The sequence below is a fragment of the Stegostoma tigrinum genome, chromosome 18 (assembly GCF_030684315.1).
Source record: "Stegostoma tigrinum isolate sSteTig4 chromosome 18, sSteTig4.hap1, whole genome shotgun sequence".
Taxonomy (NCBI): domain Eukaryota; kingdom Metazoa; phylum Chordata; class Chondrichthyes; order Orectolobiformes; family Stegostomatidae; genus Stegostoma; species Stegostoma tigrinum.
In genome coordinates, this window is record NC_081371.1 from 61,178,276 (window position 1) to 61,198,248 (window position 19,973).

At 44.6% G+C, this 19,973-nt stretch overlaps 1 protein-coding gene across 3 annotated transcripts in view; it reads right to left on the reverse strand.

The window, feature by feature from the left end:
• The window catches only part of syt1a (synaptotagmin Ia), a 512,169-nt gene that overhangs the window by 39,663 nt on the left and 452,533 nt on the right, over positions 1-19,973 (reverse strand). For 2 of the 3 annotated variants that reach the window (XM_059652600.1, XM_059652599.1), the window contains 3 exons: positions 14,856-14,981; positions 9,602-9,769; positions 8,031-8,198 (listed from right to left, as the gene is read on the reverse strand). In XM_059652600.1, the coding sequence (XP_059508583.1) occupies positions 8,031-8,198; positions 9,602-9,769; positions 14,856-14,981 (462 nt within the window). The remainder of the gene's footprint in view (positions 1-8,030; positions 8,199-9,601; positions 9,770-14,855; positions 14,982-19,973) is intronic. The other variant, XM_059652601.1, reaches the window with a different exon arrangement.

The following is a 19,973-nucleotide window of genomic DNA, read 5'->3' on the forward strand; positions in this document are numbered from 1 at the left end:
TCCTCCCCCATCCCCCTCCTGTATACATCAGAGACTTAGACAACAACAAACTCAAATTCCTGGAGAAACATCACCGCCACAGAATCCTGCAAATCCCTTGTCAGGATCACAGAAACATAGCAAATAGGAACAGGAGGAGGAGGCCGTTCAGCCCTTCAAGCCTGTTTTGTCATTCAATACGATCATGGCTAATTATCCTACTCAATCCCCTGTTCCTGCTTTCACATCCATGCCCTTTGATCTCTTTAGCCCCGAGAACTAACTCTAACTCTATGTTGAACAAATTCAACGTTCTGGCCTCAGTCGCTTTCTGTGGCAGAGAATCCCACAGGCTCCCCACTCTCTGGGCGAAGACATTTCTCTTCATCTCAGTCCTTATATGATTTACGCCATATCATTCTGCTCAATACCTGCTTCATTCTCTCTATTTCTTTCTGTCTTACCCTTTCTAGCATCCCTTCTTTCATTTTCCCTCTCCCTTTTTCCATGTAACATTCACTCTTTCCTCTTTCCTTCTATCATTTTTTATCATGCTCTCCCTCCCTGTCTTGGATAACAAGGTGCAGAGCTGGGTGAACACAGCAGGCCAGGCAGGATCATAGGAACAGTACAGCTGACGTTTCGGGCCTAGACCCTTCTTCAGAAATGATTTCTGAGCTGTGCTCATCCAGATCTACACCTTGTTATCTCGGATTCTCCAGCATCTACAGTTCCTATCATCTCTGAAACAATTTTGACCTCCCTGTCTTATCTCCTTTTCTCTCTCTCATCTCGCCATCTTCCTCTCCCTCTCTGTTTCCCTCTCAATCTACTTTTGTCTCTTTTCCCATCCATCTCCCTTTCTTTTTTACACTATATTTCTCCCCTAAATCCCTAACTCTCTTGCAGTCCATCACAATGCTGGAGTGGCCTCTCTCATTGGCTTTTGTCACGGCGTTCAGTCTTGGCTGCTAATACTTTTCAACATCTCACCAGCCCTGTGCAAGCTCGTGCATGAAAAAGATTAATTTTTATCAGAGCTGCACACTGATAATACTGCCTGTGATAGCAAAGATGTGATTGGAGCTGTGCTCTGGCAGGGTATGTTGACTGATTAAACACAGTGGTTTTAAACATGCAAAACAAAATTCAATCTGAGAGGCTTATTAATAATAGGACAAAAAGAAAACAAGTCAATAGGCTAAGATAATAAAGTGTGAAGCTGGGTGAACACAGCAGGCAAGCAGCATCTCAGGAGCACAAAAGCTGACGTTTCGGGCCTAGACCCTTCATCAGAGAGGGGGATGGGGAGAGGGTTCTGGGATAAATAGGGAGAGAGGGGGAGGCGGACCGATGATGGAGAGAAAAGAAGATAGGTGGAGAGAGCATAGGTGGGGAGGTAGGGAGGGGATAGGTCAGTCCAGGGAAGACGGACAGGTCAAGGAGGTGGGATGAGGTTAGTAGGAAGGAAATGGAGGTGCGGCTTGGGGTGGGAGGAAGGGATGGGTGAGAGGAAGAACAGGTTAGGGAGGCAGAGACAGGCTGGGCTGGTTTTGGGATGCAGTGGGGGGAAGAGAAGAGCTGGGCTGGTTGTGTGGTGCAGTGGGGGGAGAGGACAAACTGGGCTGGTTTTGGGATGCGGTGGGGGAAGGGGAGATTTTGAAGCTGGTGAAGTCCACATTGATACCATTGGGCTGCAGGGTTCCCAAGCGGAATATGAGTTGCTGTTCCTGCAACCTTCGGGTGGCATCATTGTGGCACTGCAGGAGGCCCATGATGGACATGTCATCTAAAGAATGGGAGGGGGAGTGGAAATGGTTTGCGACTGGGAGGTGCAGTTGTTTATTGCGAACCGAGCGGAGGTGTTCTGCAAAGCGGTCCCCAAGCCTCCGCTTGGTTTCCCCAATGTAGAGGAAGCCACACCGGGCGCAGCAACTCTTAGTACTGTAGATGAGCAGAGAGATCTCGGTGTCCATGTACACAGATCCTTGAAAGTTGCCACCCAGGTTGACAGGGCTGTTAAGAAGGCATACAGTGTTTTAGCTTTTATTATTAGAGGGATCGAGTTCCGGAACCAAGAGGTTATGGTGAAGCTGTACAAAACTCTGGTGCGGCCGCACTTGGAGTATTGTGTACCGTTCTGGTCACCGCATTATAAGAAGGACGTGGAAGCTTTGGAAAGGGTGCAGAGGAGATTTATTAGGATGTTGCCTGGTATGGAGGGAAGGTCTTACGAGGAAAAGCTGAGGGACTTGAGGCTGTTTTTCTTAGAGAGAAGAAGGTTGAGAGGTGACTTAATTGAAACATATAAAATAATCAGAGGGTTAGGTAGGGTGGATAGGGAGAGCCTTTTTCCTAGGATGGTGACGGCAAGCATGAGGGGGCATAGCTTTAAATTGAGGGGTGAATGATATGGGACAGATGTCAGAGGTAGTTTCTTTACTCAGAGAGTAGTAAGGGAATGGAACGCTTTGCCTGCAACGGTAGTAGATTCGCCAACTTTAGGTACATTTAAGTCGTCATTGGATAAGCGTATGGACGTACATGGAATAGTGTAGGTTAGATGGGCTTGAGATCGGTATGACAGGTCGGCACAACATCGAGGGCCGAAGGGCCCGTACTGTGCTGTAATGTTCTATGTTCTATGAATTGCCCCCTCTCCCCACTTTTTACCACCTTGGGTTGTTACAACAAATGTTTAAAATTCCTGTCTAGCTAAGACACTATATCTCCGTCCAATTAAAATGTAATTAATTAATTAGTCCACCAGTCACAAGGTTTTCTTGAGTAAGAGATAGAGAATTTTATTGCTTGCTAGTCCTGAAATACTCCACAAACATACATGCACTCACACACACAGACAGATACACAGACAGATACACAAAAACACACACACTCAAACAGTTAAACACACACACGCGCGCGCACACACACACACACGCACACACTTTCTCTCACACACAGACACATGTACACAGTGTCTCTCTCTCTCTCTCTCCATCTCTCCCTCTCTCTCTCTCTCACACGCACACACACACGCACACAAATATACAGACAAACACACCGACACAAACACTCATGCACATACAGACACACATATACACATGCTGTCACATCCACACACACACAAGCACGCATGCGTACATAGATCTTCAGTGGTTTTAAGTTCTTGACAACATCAGTTCAATTTTACACCACAATTTGCATCGAGTTAAGATATGCAATGGTCACATGACCTGCATCATCACGTCAAGAACAGGCTGGAGGTATGATCAATATGTATTTTTGTGGCAAACTTTGGAAGTAATTGGATAAGTTGATAAGACTTTAGTCTCAGGATGTCAGGGTTCAGGTACAGATAGTAATAAAGAAGGCTAATGGGATACTACTGTTTATCATGAGTGAAATTGAATGTAAAAGTAACACTGTTACTGGGCTTTGGTGAGACCACATCTTAAAACTGTATGCATTGGCCTCATTAAGGAAGGGTGCAAATGTGTTGGGGGGTTTTAAGGGAGGTTTGTTGGATTGATCCGTGGGATGAGTCAGGTGTTTAATAAAGAAAGATTGGACAGATTGGGCTTGTTTCCACTGTGGTTTTGAGAGTGAGGGGTGTTTTGATTGAAGCGTATCAGATCCTAAATGGTCTGACCAAGGTGGATGTGGAAAGTATGTTTCCCCTTTGTGGGTCAGTCCAGAAACAGGGAACACTGTTTAAAATTAGCACAGAGATGGGGAGATGTTTATTCCACCAGAGGGTTGTGTGACTTTGGAACCCCCACCTGAGAAGGTAGTCAAAACAGGGTCATTGAAAATTTTAAAGAAGGATCAACTCTTGTGAGGCCAGGAATTGAAGTTTATCAGGGTAAATGGGAACGTGCAATTTGAAACATAATCGTAACAGCCATGATCATAGTGAATGGCGGAGCAGGCTCGAGGGGCTGAATAGCCTAATCATGCTCTTATTACCAATGTCGTTGTGTCCTTAGCTTTATAACCAAAAATGATGAAATTTTGTAACAACAGTTTGCACTAATGCAGTGTCCTAAATGTTGTAAAACTGCTACAAAAAATTAAGTAGACATTTGTTCACATAGAGAGTGGTGAGTATGGAATTCTCTGCCAGAACAGTAAATGTTGTCCAAGAAGGAGTTAGATAGAGTTCTTAGGGCTAAAGGGTATGGGGAAGAAAGTGGGAATGGGGGTCTGAGTTGGATGAACAGTCATGATCATACTGAATGGTGGAACAGACTCAAATGGTCTACCCATGCCCCTAGTTTCCGTGTTTCAGCAATTGTGCAATATTATTGTAACACAATTGGACAGTGCAGTGCGAAATCTGTGACCTTTACATCAATTTCTGATCTTGTCCAGTCCTGTGTTTGCTGTGGGGCTGCAGTGACGTTACTATTAAGTTTGACCAGCAGAGAATAAAGATCACTGTCTCCTCGGATTACATCGAGGAGTTGGAAGACTTTCTTGGAACTTGTTGCCAAACAACTAACAGCTTTTGGAGATAATGGGAACTGCAGATGCTGGAGAATTCCAAGATAATAAAATGTGAGGCTGGATGAACACAGCAGGCCCAGCAGCATCTCAGGAGCACAAAAGCTGACGTTTCGGACCTAGACCCTTCATCAGAGAGGGGGATGGGGAGAGGGAACTGGAATAAATAGTGAGTGAGGGGGAGGCGGACCAAAGATGGAGAGTAAAGAAGATAGGTGGAGACAGTATAGGAGGGGAGGTAGGGAGGGGATAGGTCAGTCCAGGGAAGATGGACAGGTCAAGGAGGTGGGATGAGGTTAGTAGGTAGGAAATGGAGGTGCGGCTTGGGGTGGGAGGAAGGGATGGGTGAGAGGAAGAACCGGTTTGGGAGGCAGAGACAGTTTGGACTGGTTTTGGGATGCAGTGGGTGGGGGGGAAAAGCTGGGCTGGTTGTGTGGTGCAGTGGGGGGAGGGGACGAACTGGGCTGGTTTAGGGATGCAGTTGGGGAAGGGGAGATTTTGAAACTGGTGAAGTCCACATTGATACCATTAGGCTGCAGGGTTCCCAGGCGGAATATGAGTTGCTGTTCCTGCAACCTTCGGGTGGCATCATTGTGGCACTGCAGGAGGCCCATGATGGACATTTCATCTAAAGAATGGAAGGGGGAGTGGAAATGGTTTGCGACTGGGAGGTGCAGTTGTTTGTTGCGAACTGAGCGGAGGTGTTCTGCAAAGCGGTCTCCAAGCCTCTGCTTGGTTTCCCCAATGTAGAGGAAGCCACACCGGGTACAGTGGATGCAGTATACCACATTGGCAGATGTGCAGGTGAACCTCTGCTTAATGTGGAATGTCATCTTGGGGCCTGGGATAGGGGTGAGGGAGGAGGTGTGGGGACAAGTGTAGCATTTCCTGTGGTTGCAGGGGAAGGTGCCGGGTGTGGTGGGGTTGGAGGGCAGTGTGGAGCAAACAAGAGAGTCACGGAGAGAGTGGTCTCTCCGGAAAGCAGACAGGGGTGGGGATGGAAAAATGTCTTGGGTGGTGGGGTCGGATTGTAAATGGCGGAAGTGTCGGAGGATGATGCGTTGTATCCGGAGGTTGGTAGGGTGGTGTGTGAGAACGAGGGGGATCCTCTTTGGGCGGTTGTGGCGGGGGCGGGGTGTGAGGGATGTGTTGCGGGAAATACGGGAGACGCGGTCAAGGGCGTTCTCGATCACTGTTGGGGGAAAGTTGTGGTCCTTGAAGAACTTGGACATCTGGGATGTGCAGGAGTGGAATGTCTTATCGTGGGAGCAGATGCGGCGGAGGCGGAGGAATTGGGAATAGGGGATGGAATTTTTGCAGGAGGGTGGGTGGGAGGAGGTGTATTCTAGGTAGGTGTGGGAGTCGGTGGGCTTGAAATGGACATCAGTTACAAGCTGGTTGCCTGAGATGGAGACTGAGAGGTCCAGGAAGGTGAGGGATGTGCTGGAGATGGCCCAGGTGAACTGAAGGTTGGGGTGGAAGGTGTTGGTGAAGTTTTTGTTTGCTGTGCCCTAACATTGTTGTTTTAAGTCTTCAAAGAGGCTATTCACAAGACTACTTCTCATTGATGTTTAGGTAGTAATGAGAGGCATAGGTGAGGTCTGTTCCCCAGGATAGCAGAGTCCAAAACTAGAAGGTATATGTTTAAGGTGAAAGAGAACGATATAAAAGGGACCTGAGAGATAACGTTTTCACCCAGAGGGTAAGGCATATATGGAGTGAACTGCCAGAGGAAGTGGTGGAGGTTGGTACAATTAAAAGACATTTGGATAGATACATGGATAGGAAAGGTTTAGAGGGATATGGGCCAAATGCAGGGAAATAGGACTGGTTCAGCTTAGGAAGTGTGGTTGGCATGGATGATAAAAACCAAAAAAACTGCGGATGCTGTCAATCAGGAACAAAAACAGAAGTTGCTGGAAAAGCTCAGCAGATCTGGCAGCAGCTGTGAAGAAAAAAACCCTGCATTTTGAGGAAGGGTTACCGGGCCAGAAACATTAACTTGGTTTTTTTCTTCACAGATGCTGCCAGACCTGCTGAGCTTTTCCAGCAACTTTGTTTTTGTTGGCATGGACGAGTTGGGTTGAAAGGTCTTTTTCCATGCTGTATGGCTCTGATTTTAAATTCTTAGTAAGAGACCACCAATGAGATCCTGTATTCTTTGATAATTACTGTGAAATTTTCCTACCAAAGTGCATCACCTCACACTTGTCTGCATTAAACTCCATTTGCCACCTCTCAGCCCAGCTCTGCAGCTTATCTATGTCTCTCTGCAACCTACAGCATCCTTCGTCACTACCCACAACTCCACCGACCTTAGTGTTGTCTGCAAATTTACTAACCCATCCTTCTACGCCCTCATCCAGGTCATTTATAAAAATGACAAACAGCAGTGGATCCAACACCGACCCTTGCAGTACACCACTAGTAACTGGTCTCCAGGATGAACATTTCCCATCAACTACTACCCTCTGTCTTCTTTCAGCAAGCCAATTTCCGATCCAAACTGCTATATCTCCCACAATTCCATTCCTCCGCATTTTGTACAATAGCCTATTGTGGAGAACCTTATCGAACGCCTTGCTGAAATCCATATACACCACATCAACTGGTTTACTCTCATCTACCTGTTTGGTCACTTTCTCAAAGAACTCAATAAGGCTGGTGAGGCACGACCTTCCCTTCACAAAACCATGCTGACTATTCCTAATCAATTTATTCTTTTCTAGATGATTATAAATCCTATCCCTTATAGCCTTTTCCAACACTTTACCAACAACTGAGGTAAGGCTCACTGGTCTATAATTACCAGGGTTGTCTCTACTCCCCTTCTTGAACAGGGAAACCACATGTGCTATCCTCCAATCATCTAGCACTATTCCTGTAGACAATGATGAGTTAAAGATCAATGCCAAAGGCTCAGCAATCTCCTCCCTGGCTTCCCAGAGGATCCTAGGATAAACCCCATCCGGCCCAGGGGACTTATCTATCTTCACCCTCTGAAGGATTTCTAATACCTCTTCCTTATGAACCTCAATCCCACCTAGTCTAGTAGCCTGTATCTCAGTATTCTCCTTGACAACATTGTCATTTTCTAGAGTGAATACTGTTGAAAAATATTCATTTAGCGCTTCCCCTATCTCATCTGACTCCACACACAACTTCCCACTACTGTCCTTGATTGGGCCTAATCTTAATTTCGTCATTCTTTTATTCCTTAAATACCGATAGAAAGCCTTAGGGTTTACCCTGATCCTATCCGCCAACAACTTCTCATGTCTCCTCCTGGCTCTCTGAGCTCTCTCTTTAGGTATTTCCTGGCTAGCTCGTAGCCCTCAAGCGCCCTAACTGAGCCTTCACATCTCATCCTAACACAAGCGTTAGCCCAGGAAGTGCTGGTTTTCACATTGACCTTGCAAAATCCAGAGTAATATGTGACAACTGACTGAGGAGTGCACCTTTGGAGCTTGGAGGAACTGGAGCTGGAAACTGTACTTAGATTGGGCACAACAAGATCCCAGCTGAGGTGAAGTGAAGATACTAACCTCCTCTTTCTCGGCTCCTTGCAGGTCCCTCCACTCCTCTGTTACATGGCCAAAATCCACAGTGTTCATTGGTACTTTCACCTCTCCAATGACATCATGTTTGGAGAATCGATCAAAGTCATACACAGCCATCACCAGGGTTTTCCCTCCCAGCTCGGAGTACGGAATCTGAGAAAACCGACAACAGGTCAGCCTGGGTGAGAAATTCACATTATACACCGACACAGAATGCATGAAACACAGCAACATTTGTCCACATTCCACCCTAGCTGGTCTACTTTGGAGGATATATTTCATAATGATAATTCTCCCAAGCCTGATCCCCTCTGTACTACAGTGATAGTAGGAACTGCCGATGCTCGAGGCTCTGAGATAACAGGGTGTGAGGCTGGATGAAGACAGCAGGCCAAGCAGCATCAGAGGAGCAGGAAAGTTTGACGTTTTGGGTCGAGACCCTTCTTCTGATGTGAAACGTCAAACTTTCCTGCTCCTCTGATGCTGCTTGGCCTGCTGTGTTTATCCAGCCTCACACCCTGTTATCCCTTTCTACTACCCCCATTTCCCCACCAGCTACCCTCAATTCCCTCCCAGCTCCTGATCCCCATCCCTCCCCTGCTACTTCCCTCCCACTGGGGGTAAATGGTGTAACGCTGTTCCCTCTGAGTCAGTCCTCCCCCAGGTTCAAGTCCCACCTCAGGTCATAACAGCAAATGAAGGTATGCCATGGGCAGTAATAGTCAGGACTTGCGGGGCTGAATGGCCTACTCTACATTCTTATAAAAATTTGTTTGGCCGGACAGAGCTCGTGGAAGCTACAGTAACAATTAGAAGACCCAAACACAGGTTCTTGCTGTGAGTAAGGGTCGCTGTCATTTTGAGCGTCCACCAGATACACTGAATCTCACTCTACATTCTTCACACAGCTCCATTACCCAGATCCTGGGTAGCTAGAGTTCTCATGTAGCCAGCATCTGAGATTCAGAATGGTGATTCCGGATGTTTGGGATCTGGTTAATTGGGACTTTACTGCATGAGCAATTAGAGGGAAATATAGGGTCTTAATTGAAGCCAGTTCCAGACTGACCGTCTCAATGAGGATAGAATCATCCACGGCAGCTGGTGACTGGTAGTTACAAACGGTCCTGGTGCTCATTTTTAGGACACACCTTCAGCTTGTGGCAGGGATGACCCAGCCAACGCTGGCATTCCTCAAACACCTGCCCGGTACCAGTAACCAGCATACTGAAATTTCTCCCGCTGTCAAGAAAATTCATAGCAGGCTCAAAACATTAACTCTGTCTCTCTCTGCACAGAGGCTGCCAGACCTGCTGAGTTTCTCCAGCACTTTCTGTGTCTGTATCAGGTGAAGAGGGGCTGGGAAATAGAACTGCTTGCTTGAACCTTTTGGAGTGAATGATGTGAGTCTAGTCACAGTATTACCGCAGTGTAATTGATGTAGCATCCAATCTCACTTACAAGGAGAGGCTCCCGGGGTGGGGTATGGGCAGGTATTAGAGTATCATTGTCATTTGTGGATTCAGATCTGCTGAGAACCTGAAACCAAATATTACCTTGAAGATGAAGGACTCATTGAAAACTGGATTCAGCGTCTTTCGGTGAACTTTGGTTTCATACTTTTTCTTCTTGTCGGGCAGTAAGAATACTTTCACATACGGGTCAGATGTTCCTCCCATGTCGAGAGCTGGGAGCTCAGCAGCTTGAATAACGCCCACGATGAGCTGTTAGTATGATACAAAACAAACAGCTCTCAGCAACAACCTGCATTGATTAGCACCTTTCATTTAATAAAATGTGTCAAGGCACCCCATGTCAACATTATCAGACACAAACTTGTGGGAGGCCCTATTAGGGGAAAGTAGTACAGGTGACCCAACCCCCCCAGCCCGTCTCTCCCCTAAATAAACATTCTCTGGTCAGTGCTACTCTACCACTCCTCTGTCCTCATTCTAGTCCAGTTCAACAGCCAGGTGTGTGACTGATTTGGCTCTGACTCTACTTAAAGATTCATAAAGGCCCACAGCACTGAAAAAGTCCCTTCAGCCCATCAGGTCTGCTTCTCTGAGGTACCGTTGCCCTCACCAATCCCCAAACTGGAAAACCAGCTTGTGTGATTATCTCAGGAGATATCTGCACTCTCTGCCTGGTTCCCTTGGACTGTCTGGTCATCAGCTATTCCTTTTCTGCCTGCACACCCTTAAGCCACAGCATGGCTACTTCCATAAGCTTGCAATCCGTTTGTCCTTTGCCTTGTGAATACACCAAAGTAACTTGTGTACTGAGCTCGAGCCGAGCTTGAGTTCTGAACCCCAGAGAACAACCTGGTGTCTTTTCCTTTTCCTGTAAATGTGTCCTTCTGAGACACATAAGTACATACATGATATCCTTTATTTCTGAAGCCATGTATTCCCCTCTGTTAAGCTGTCCTGCCATATTTTAACTGGAGGGCTGAGGCCATGTGGAAATAAGGAGGAGCAAGACCCTTGGAGCGATTAAAGCAGAGAAGTGAGAATTTGGAAATCAAGGAATCAATGAAAGTGGGAGATTCACATTGCAGTAAAACGATTTTCAATATTTTTGCAAATGATATTGGAAGCAATTCCTTCAAGTAAATTCTCTGTGTCAGACATTATCCAACTGGACCAATTGTAAATACTTGGAGCTTAGCAACGCCAGGGTCAAGCTGTTTAAATCAAACATCCCCTCCTGGATATGAAATTAGAGCCTAATCATTGACACAGATTAATGGATAACAAGTTCACCTGATCAGAAACTAATGTGACAAAACCAATTCTCAATCACGAATCTGTGATAATGGGAACTGCAGATGCTGGAGAATCCAAGATAACAAAGTGTGGAGCTGGATGAACACAGCAGGCCAAGCAGCATCTCAGGAGCACATCCTCTAGGTTCTACCCTAGAAAGGTTCTAGGCCCAAAACGTCAGCTTTTGTGCTCCTGAGTTGCTGCTTGGCCTGCTGTGTTCATCCAGCTCCACATTTTGTTATCTCAATCACGAATTTGATTAGATTAGATTAGATTCCCTACAGTGTGGAAACAGGCCCTTTGGCCCGACAAGTCCACACCGCCCCTTGGAGCATCCCACCCAGACCCATCCCCCTATAACCTACATACCCCTGAACACTATGAGCGATTTAGCATGGCCGATCCACCTAACCTGCACATCTTTTGACTGTGGGAGGAAACCAGAGCACCCGGAGGAAACTCACACAGACATGGGGAGAATGTGCAAACTCCACACAGACAGTCGCCTGAGGTGGGAATCAAACCCGGGTCCCTGGCGCAGTGAGGCTGCAGTGCTAACCACTGAACCACTGTTCCGCACATTAAAATCAATATCATGCTACTCATTGTGAGTGACAGCTGTCTTCACACAAACCTTATTGTACAAAGAAGTTGACTATCAATGTGAAGGGGCTGGTTAGCTCAGTGAGCCGTACAGCTGGTTTCTGATATAGAGTAGCACCAACAACATGGACTCAGTTCCCACGCTGGCTGAACTCACTGTGAAGGACTCTCCTTCTCAACCTCTCACCTTGCCTGAGGTGTGGTGACCCTCTAGTTCAACTCCAACAAGTTGGCTTTTTCTAACAAGAGAGCAGCCCTGTGGTGTAATCAGAGAATGTTAACCTTGCCTGTCCAATGTTTTGGAATATTAACTGCTGATTCATTCAATGACCAATGCTTCTTTGTATTTGGTTTGTTTAAAAATGAATGAAAGTTTGCACGAAAATTAATTGCACTTTTTGGTGTATTCCAAATGTCCCTCAATAACTCCGACACTACAAGCTGCACTGAGCTCTATTTTTAAACATGAAACTAATCTGATCTCCAGGATCTTCTGTAAGCCCCAGACACTGCAGACCTCACATGGTGCCTTTCTTCCTTCATGAAAACTTGAAATGAAATAGCTAGGAGGTTCCTGCTCAAACATAAATGCACTTCATTAATGGACCGATGGGAATGGCATTAACACAAGAGAGTTCAGATCAGACAGGCAAACCCATTTCAAGTACTTTGCAGTACCTTCCAGGACACAGATGAGAGCTGTCAGCTGGCCTGAGTGTTTCTATTATTGTTTCGTCCTGCAGTGGAAAGATCATTTAGTGAGGAAAGTCGATTCACTTTTAGGGCAAGTCAATTAGGAGTAGAATGCGCAAGTTTCCTAAGGACTGTGCTAACTCCTTCTTCAATAACGTTGTGTCATCTGCTGTTTGTCTCTGTTCATCAGAAAAGGAATTGCAGGTGAATTCAGGGACACTTTGTGGCCCAGAGTCTAAAATCAAGCAATGAGTGAATACAATGGGAGCTGCTTCTTCATCAGGCTTCTGTTCATTTGCTCAGATCCTAGCTCACTGGAGAGCATTTAGGAAAGTTGTTTATATTCATTGGTGTTTGTGCTATGTAACTTCTGGCTAATACTATTGGTTTTAAGCTGCCTCTGGATCAGGGCTTGAGTTGAGAGGAAGAAGCTGGGAGGCTGGCGTGATGGGCTGGGTGGGGTCTGCTTGAAACAAGACCCCATATCTTTCAGAAATATCATCTTTCATGGAGGATAGGGGGAAGAGACCACAGGTGACTAATGCTGCTGGCTCTGGCCAGAACAACATGCTGAAAATGAGATTGTCAAACTTAGAATGTTACAGTACCGAAGGTGAGAATTCACCCCATCATGTTTGTACCATCCTCCAAATGAGTCTCACTCTCCACCACGATCAAATACACATCCAGATCTCCTTTGAATCCTCCTCTGGAACTCCCCTCCACCTCTGTCCCAGGCAGTGCATTCCGAATCCTAACAACTCTCTGAGTAAAGGAGCTTCTCCCCATCTCACTGTCAGCTCTCTTGCTGACAGTAACATGGAGATCTTCGAGATAGATCGAAAGACCATGGCAGGACTACAAGAATGTTAAAAAAAAGCCTTGTTTTCTGTGTCCTCTTCAGTTGCTGCAAACATGTAGGCTCACAGGAGTTCACGTAAAATCAACTTTGATCAGCCAGATACCATGGTCGGATGGACGAAACGTGCCTCTTCACCCATCAGCTGAAGTTTTCTCAAATGGACAATTCTCGAGGGAGGCAATGACAATACAAAGATACCCTTTGACATGCTGACAATTGACATTAATGACTGGGGCGTTGCGGGTAGGCACTGGGGACCAGCCATCGTACATTGAGCTATGAAGAGGGAATGGATTGTTTAGGACGATGCTCACTGGAGTTTAGAAGAATGAAGGGTGATCTCATAGAAACCTGCAAAATTCTATCAGGTGTCCTGGAAGGATAATGTGGATTACCAGGGAGCCCTGAACCAGGGGTTGTGTTTTAAGGATATGAAATAGGCCATTTATAATTGAGATGAGAAATAATTTCTTCACCAAGAGAGGTGGGAGCCTGTGGAATTCTCTGCTGCAGATAGCAATTGAGATCAAAACATTGAACAGTTTCAAGAAGGAGTTAGATATAATTCCAGGGGCTAAAGGGACCAAGGGTATGGGGAGAAAGTGGGAACAGGATACTGGATTGGATGGTCAGCCAAGATTGTATTGAATGGTGGAGCAGGCTGGAAGGGCAGAATGGCCTACACCCGATCCTATTTTCACTGTTTGGGCATAATTGCTGAATGATGACATTGTGGTAGTCGAGAGGAAAAGCCATGAGTTGGTCTCCGGATTCCGCCACGCTGTGGGACTTTTGCTCCATGCTCAAAGATCTAAGAGTTGGGAATGAGCTGCCAGTGATGTGAAGACCTGAGACGGAAAATCATGAAGATGTGAAGGCGTCAGTTGGGAATTGAGGGAGGCCCGTTTACAATGATGACTGAGGCAGGATACCCAACATAGGGTTACCCTGTGCTTGTTAGTGGGTAGGCTGGCGAAAAGCCAGACTGTCCTGTATAAAATCATCCTTCTACCACTCCCTCACACCTTTTGACACATCTGTTCCTAACTATCTATCTATTGGCCTCTTATTGGTTAGGTATCCCCTTGTGGAGATATATAGAATCATGGAATCGAATCATAGAATTCCTGTAGTGTGGAAGTAGGCCATTCAGCCCATCGATCCACACCAAACCTCTGACAAGCATCCCAACCAGACCCACCCCCCTACCATATCCCTATAACCCTGCATTTCCCATGTCTAACCCAACCTAGCCTGCACATTTTCGGACACTACAGACAATTTTGCGTGGCCAATCCACCTAACATCGAGACAACTGGTTGGAGACCGTAAGGCCATAGAAAATAGGAACAGGAGTAGGCCATTCAGCCTGCTCCACCATTCAATAGGATCATGGCTGATCCAACATTCCTCAGGTCTACTTCCCTGCCTTTGCCCATAACCTTAAGTGTATTGTGACAAATCCTGAGGGTGGGATTTCGAAGATTTTCCAGCTCTTCATTAAGTGGCCAGCACTCAGACCCTTGTTTCATGTGATGGCCACTTTGGGAAGAAGGCCTGAACAATTTGAGCAGATATTCATCTCTGTAAGGGAGCATCAGTTGGATTAAGGCGTTGTCACGAATGGCCTTTCAGCAACGTTCACCTGGGAATCTGAGATTCAATTAACTCAAACTCTTTCTCCAAAGCCCATTGTTTGTTTTAAACTAAGACGTTTGGCAAACTAAGGCAGGAATAAAACCGTATTAAAGCCATGTTAAACATACACCACACTCACTGCAATTCCAAATCTGATAGCTTTGTTGAGGGGATAATGCTTGTCAACACTGTATCATTAGATAGCTACAGAAATCTGTTATGTTCTTAGGAGGAATTTCACCCCACCTGATTGTTCTGGAAGTCATAATCCAAAGAAAACTGCAGCTTCCCAAGTTTCTCCTCTTCCTTTTCTTCTTCCTTCCCTTCTGCAGTGAGGCCTGTCTCAACATCTTCATCATCATCCTTCAGAGCCTGTGGGTGGACAAGGCAAGTTAGAATACATTGCTCATTCCATTTGGTGGGAAGGCAGTGTTTGACGTGGCTGACAAGCTACTACCGACAGGCTGTAGATGATTTAATCTTTATAGCACAGGCAGAAGGTGTGACTTTGCTGTGCTGTTGTTAATGGAGGCTTTGAAACCAGCAAACAGCTTGAGCAAAGTGCACCATCCCACAGGGTCCCACAGGCAAGGAATTTAAATTTACAAGCGCAATCTGAAGCTGTTGAGCATTTCAGCCTGACATTAAACCAACTCAAATATTGCTGATATCCATATATGAAAATGGTAGACTGAATATGCTAATAGCAGGCAAGATGATTCTAGTTTAGCAGAATTCAGCCCAGCCTTACATGCGGTAACTGCAAACAATGTGAAATTTGTGCAACATTAATGTTCCTTTTCCTCTAAACAAAATTACAATCAATTTCGTTCTGAGAAAGATTTCAGTTTGTGGTTTCATCAATGGTTAGAGCTGGTATATGCTACCAGTTTAATTCTAAATAAAGCATAAATTCTACTTAAATACTGCTCCAGTTCCCAATTTTTAAATTCAAACCAACTTGAGATTTTTTGGATAAAAGTCTCATGAAATGTTTGGCATTGCACTTTTCTTTAGTGCCAATTGGATAATATGAGCAAAGACCAAGTATATTGTATTATCAACACCAATGAAATATCAAAACTGATCAGAAATTTAAATTAGCCTTCATTAAAGGGGAGGTGATGGTCTAGTGGTATTATAGCTGGTCCGTTAATCAAGAAATGCAGGTAATAATCTGGGGACCTGTGTTTGCATCCTACCACTGCTGATGGTGGTATTTGAATTCAAATTTTTAAAAATCTGGAATGAAGAATCTAATGATGACCTTGAACCCATAGCTGATTGTTGGAAAAGCCCATCTGGCTCACTAGTGCTCTTTGCGGAATGAATCTGCCATCCTTACCTGGTCTGGCCTACACGTGACTTCAGATCCACAGCAATGTGGTTGATTCTTAACTGCCCTCTGGGCAATTGGGAATGGGCAATAAATGTTGACCCAGCCAGTGACACCAACATCCCGTGAATGAATGAAAAAAAGCTAATGAAGTAAATGTTGGTCCTGTAGAAAATTATTTGGGGAATTAGTAATGGACTAAGGGGATGGAAGATGAATTGAATGGTCTTCACTAGAGAGGAAACAAGTAGCATTCCAGAAAAAGCAGCAAATCATAACTTGAAAGAATGGGAGAAACTGGCGAAAATGATAATTGCCAGGGAAATAGTACTAATTAAGATGGAACAGTGAGTTGGCAAGTCCTGGGGTCCTGATGGATTTTGCCTCAGGTCTTAAAAGAAATTTGCGAATTAGTTGATGTGTTGATCTCAATTTTCCAAAACCCATTAGATTTGGGGGAGGTTCATTTAGTTTGGAAAGGTTCAATGCAACTCTTTTATTTAAAAGGGAGGGAGCAGGAAACCATAGGTCAGTTAGCTTAATGTCTGTAATCGGGAAAACATTAGAAGTTATTATTAAAGGTGTAATAGCAGGGCACTTGGACAAGTTTTAACTAATCAGGCAGAGCCAATATGGTTTGGTTGAAGGGAAATCAGCTTTAACTGGTTCATTGGGGTTCTTTGAAAAAGTAACCTGTCCTGTAGTTAAAGGGGAGCCAGTGGATGGATTGTATTTAGATTTCCTGAAGGCATTTGATAAGGTGCCACATTAAAGATTACTGTAGAAAATAAGAACTCATGCCGTAGGGGGTAACACAGTGATGTGGAGAGAAAATTAGCTGGTGAACAGGAAGCAGAGAGTAGGATAAATCTTTTTCAGGATGGCAGGATGTCACAAGTTGCTTGGTGCTGGGACCTCAACTCTTTACAATTTCTAGGAATGATTTGGATGAAGGGGCCTGAGGTATGGGAGTAAAATTTGCTGATCGCTCAAAGAATAGTAGGAATGTAAGTTGTAAGGAGAACATTACAAGCCTACAAAGGGGTATAGATTGATTAAGTAAGAGGACAACATTGTGACAGATGAAGTGCAAAGTGACAAAGTGTAAAATTGCCCATTTTGGCAGATAGAGTGAAAAAGAAGCATCTGATCTAAATAGTGAGTTGTTACAGATGTCTGAGCTACAGAGAAATCTGGGTGTCCCAGTATACAAAGCGCAGAAGGTCACTCTGCAGATACAGCAAGTAATCAGGGAAGCTCATAGAATGTTGTGGTTTATTGTGAGGGGAATTGAATGCAAGAGTTGGAAGATTATACACTAGTTACACAGGGTATTGATAAGAATTCATCTGGAATACTGCGCCCAGTACTGGTCACTGCATTTTACAGAAGGATGTTGATATGTTAGAGGCAATTCAGAGAAAGTTTACGAAGCGAATCAATGGAATGAGTAGATTGCCTAATGAGGAAAGGATAGACAGGCTGGGCCTGTATTCTCTGGAGTTTAGAGAGTCAGACATGGCTTAATGGAAACAAAGGAAATCCTGAGGGGACTTGAATGGGTGGGTGTGGAAGAGGGTGTTTCTGCTTGTGGGGGAATCTTAAACTGGGGTCATAATTTTTAAAACATTCAGACAGTTGACAGTCTTTGGAATTCCGTTCCTCAAAAGCAGCGGATGCAGAATTTTGAATATTTTTGAAGCAGGGTGTATGGATATTCTTGATGACCAAGTGGGAGTGAAAGATTATTGGAGAATATGTTGAAGTTGAAGTTAAAATCAGATCAGCTGTGATGGGCTGAATGGTCTACACTTGCATGTCAGTTTGTATTTGTTTGTGACTAATCTGCAAGTTTTTGGCCTCTGTGTATATGGTTTAGCTACCTCCTGAAACAGGAGGAGGCCATTCATCTCAGCCAACCTGGTGGGCCTGGGAGATCCGCTGCTGGCAGTGATTGTGGAGTCAGATTAGAGGCTTTTAAGTGACTCTTGGATAGGCACAGGGAGGATAGTAAAATGTAGGGTATGCAGGGTAGATTGATCTTAGTAGGATAATAGGTCAGCATGACATTGTGGCCTGAAGGGCCTGTACTGTGTTGCACTGTTCTATGCTGTATGTTCTACGTTCAAACTGTTTGCCATTTAATTTATTCACAGCTGATCTGTGCCTTATCTCTACGATTAACAACAAGCTGCTGCATTAAGTTTTGAAATTTTCAAGTGAGCTGCAGTCTCATTAGCTGCTCGAGAGCTGAGAGAGATCCAGAACTGAACTTCTATTTGTCTCAAAGTTTAGCTCCAAATGAACCATTTGAGTTTGCTTTTCCTTGAAGGTAGTTTCTGTCAGAATGAAAGGATAACTCTCTCCGGGAGATGATGAGATATCATGGATCACAATATCGCTGTCACACCCAACACACTGAGAGGTCATCATACTTTACTGTGTACAGCCATTCCATATAAATCTTGATGAGCTGGTTTACGCCTCCTCAGGCTAGTTTAGTGTCAAGATTAACCCTCAGCTACTCTATTGGCAACATAGACTTCCATTCCCTCTACCACCGACACTCAGTAGCAGCAGTGTGTACTGTCAACAAGATGCGCTGCAGAAATTCACCAAAGATCCTCAGACAATACCTTCCAGACCCACGACCACTTCCATCTAGGAGGACAAGGGCAGCAGATATATGGGAACACAACCTCCTGCAATTCCTCTCCAAGCCACTCACCATCCTGACTTGGAAATATATCATTGTTCCTTCACTGTCACTGTGTCAAAATCCTGGAATTCCCACCCTCAGGGCATTGTGGGTCAACCCACAGCAGGACGACTGCAGCAGTTCAAGAAGGCAGCTCACCACCACCTTCTCAAGGGGCAATTAGGGACGGGCAATAACTGCTGGGCCCAGCCAGCGATATCCACATCCTGAGTGAATAAAAAGAATTTCAGACAATGATTTTTTTTCACTATTTTGCTATTTCCTTGTCTTGCTGTTGCTCCCTCGTGAAAAATGACCATGACTTATTTAGAAACTTCAATGTAGAAAAATGGCCCAAGAACTTTTTCAGAGTCTAAAGCAAAACTAAAGGACAGATATTCATTTAAAAGGTATTTAGTTATATTATTGAAAGAATTGAAAAATCCAGGGTAGCTTGGTCAGTTTTAGAAAAGGTTCTGCATCCATTACTGGCTGAGAATTTATAGAATAAAGACCATTATCCTTCAAATCAAAGTTGATTTAGCTCAAAAATATATGAGAGCCAAGCTATCTTCAGGAAAACTGGAATCAGTAAGGTAAGCTGGTTAAAATCTAAAAACAATGAGTATCTGAGCATTGAAAAATAACCTACCACAATGGACAATCCAGAACAGTCATGAGATAGAACATAGATAAGGAGGGACGTAGGAGGAAGAAATACAATTTATAAAACCCACACACAAACAGTCAATAAGAAAAACTGGGCATACATAGAGAAATTATCTCATTAAAAACAGCACAACAACACACTTAATTACGGTTCACTCAGTGTACAAATCTTTAAAGTCAAACTTTCGCAAGTACTTTAGGTTGTTTTGGAGATCTTTGTCAGAAAGGTGAGTCCTTTGTGCACAATTTAATTGACTAGAAATGAATCAAAATGTAATCATGTGAATAGTTTTTGATGCACTTAGATCACTAAATCAATTCTCCAGGTCCAGTGACAGCAACAGGACAGAAGTGACACAAGAGGATTTTCTGTAAGTTAGTGTTTTCCAGAGAGACTTTAACAATCCTGTGTGTGTGTTCAAATAACCTTGAAAATACGTTCTCCATCTCCAACACACATATCAGTGAAGACAAAAGCATTGGAAATATTTATCCACTTCCCGCAACAAATACTTTCACAAGCAGACACATGGTCTTGAGGGGACATGACTGAAAAGGTTCAGATGATTAAATTAAGTGCAGCGTCTAATTCCAGTTTTCCCTGAGAGTTTCAATCCAAACCAAACAGGCAACAGTTCCAACCACCAATGTGACATCTGCT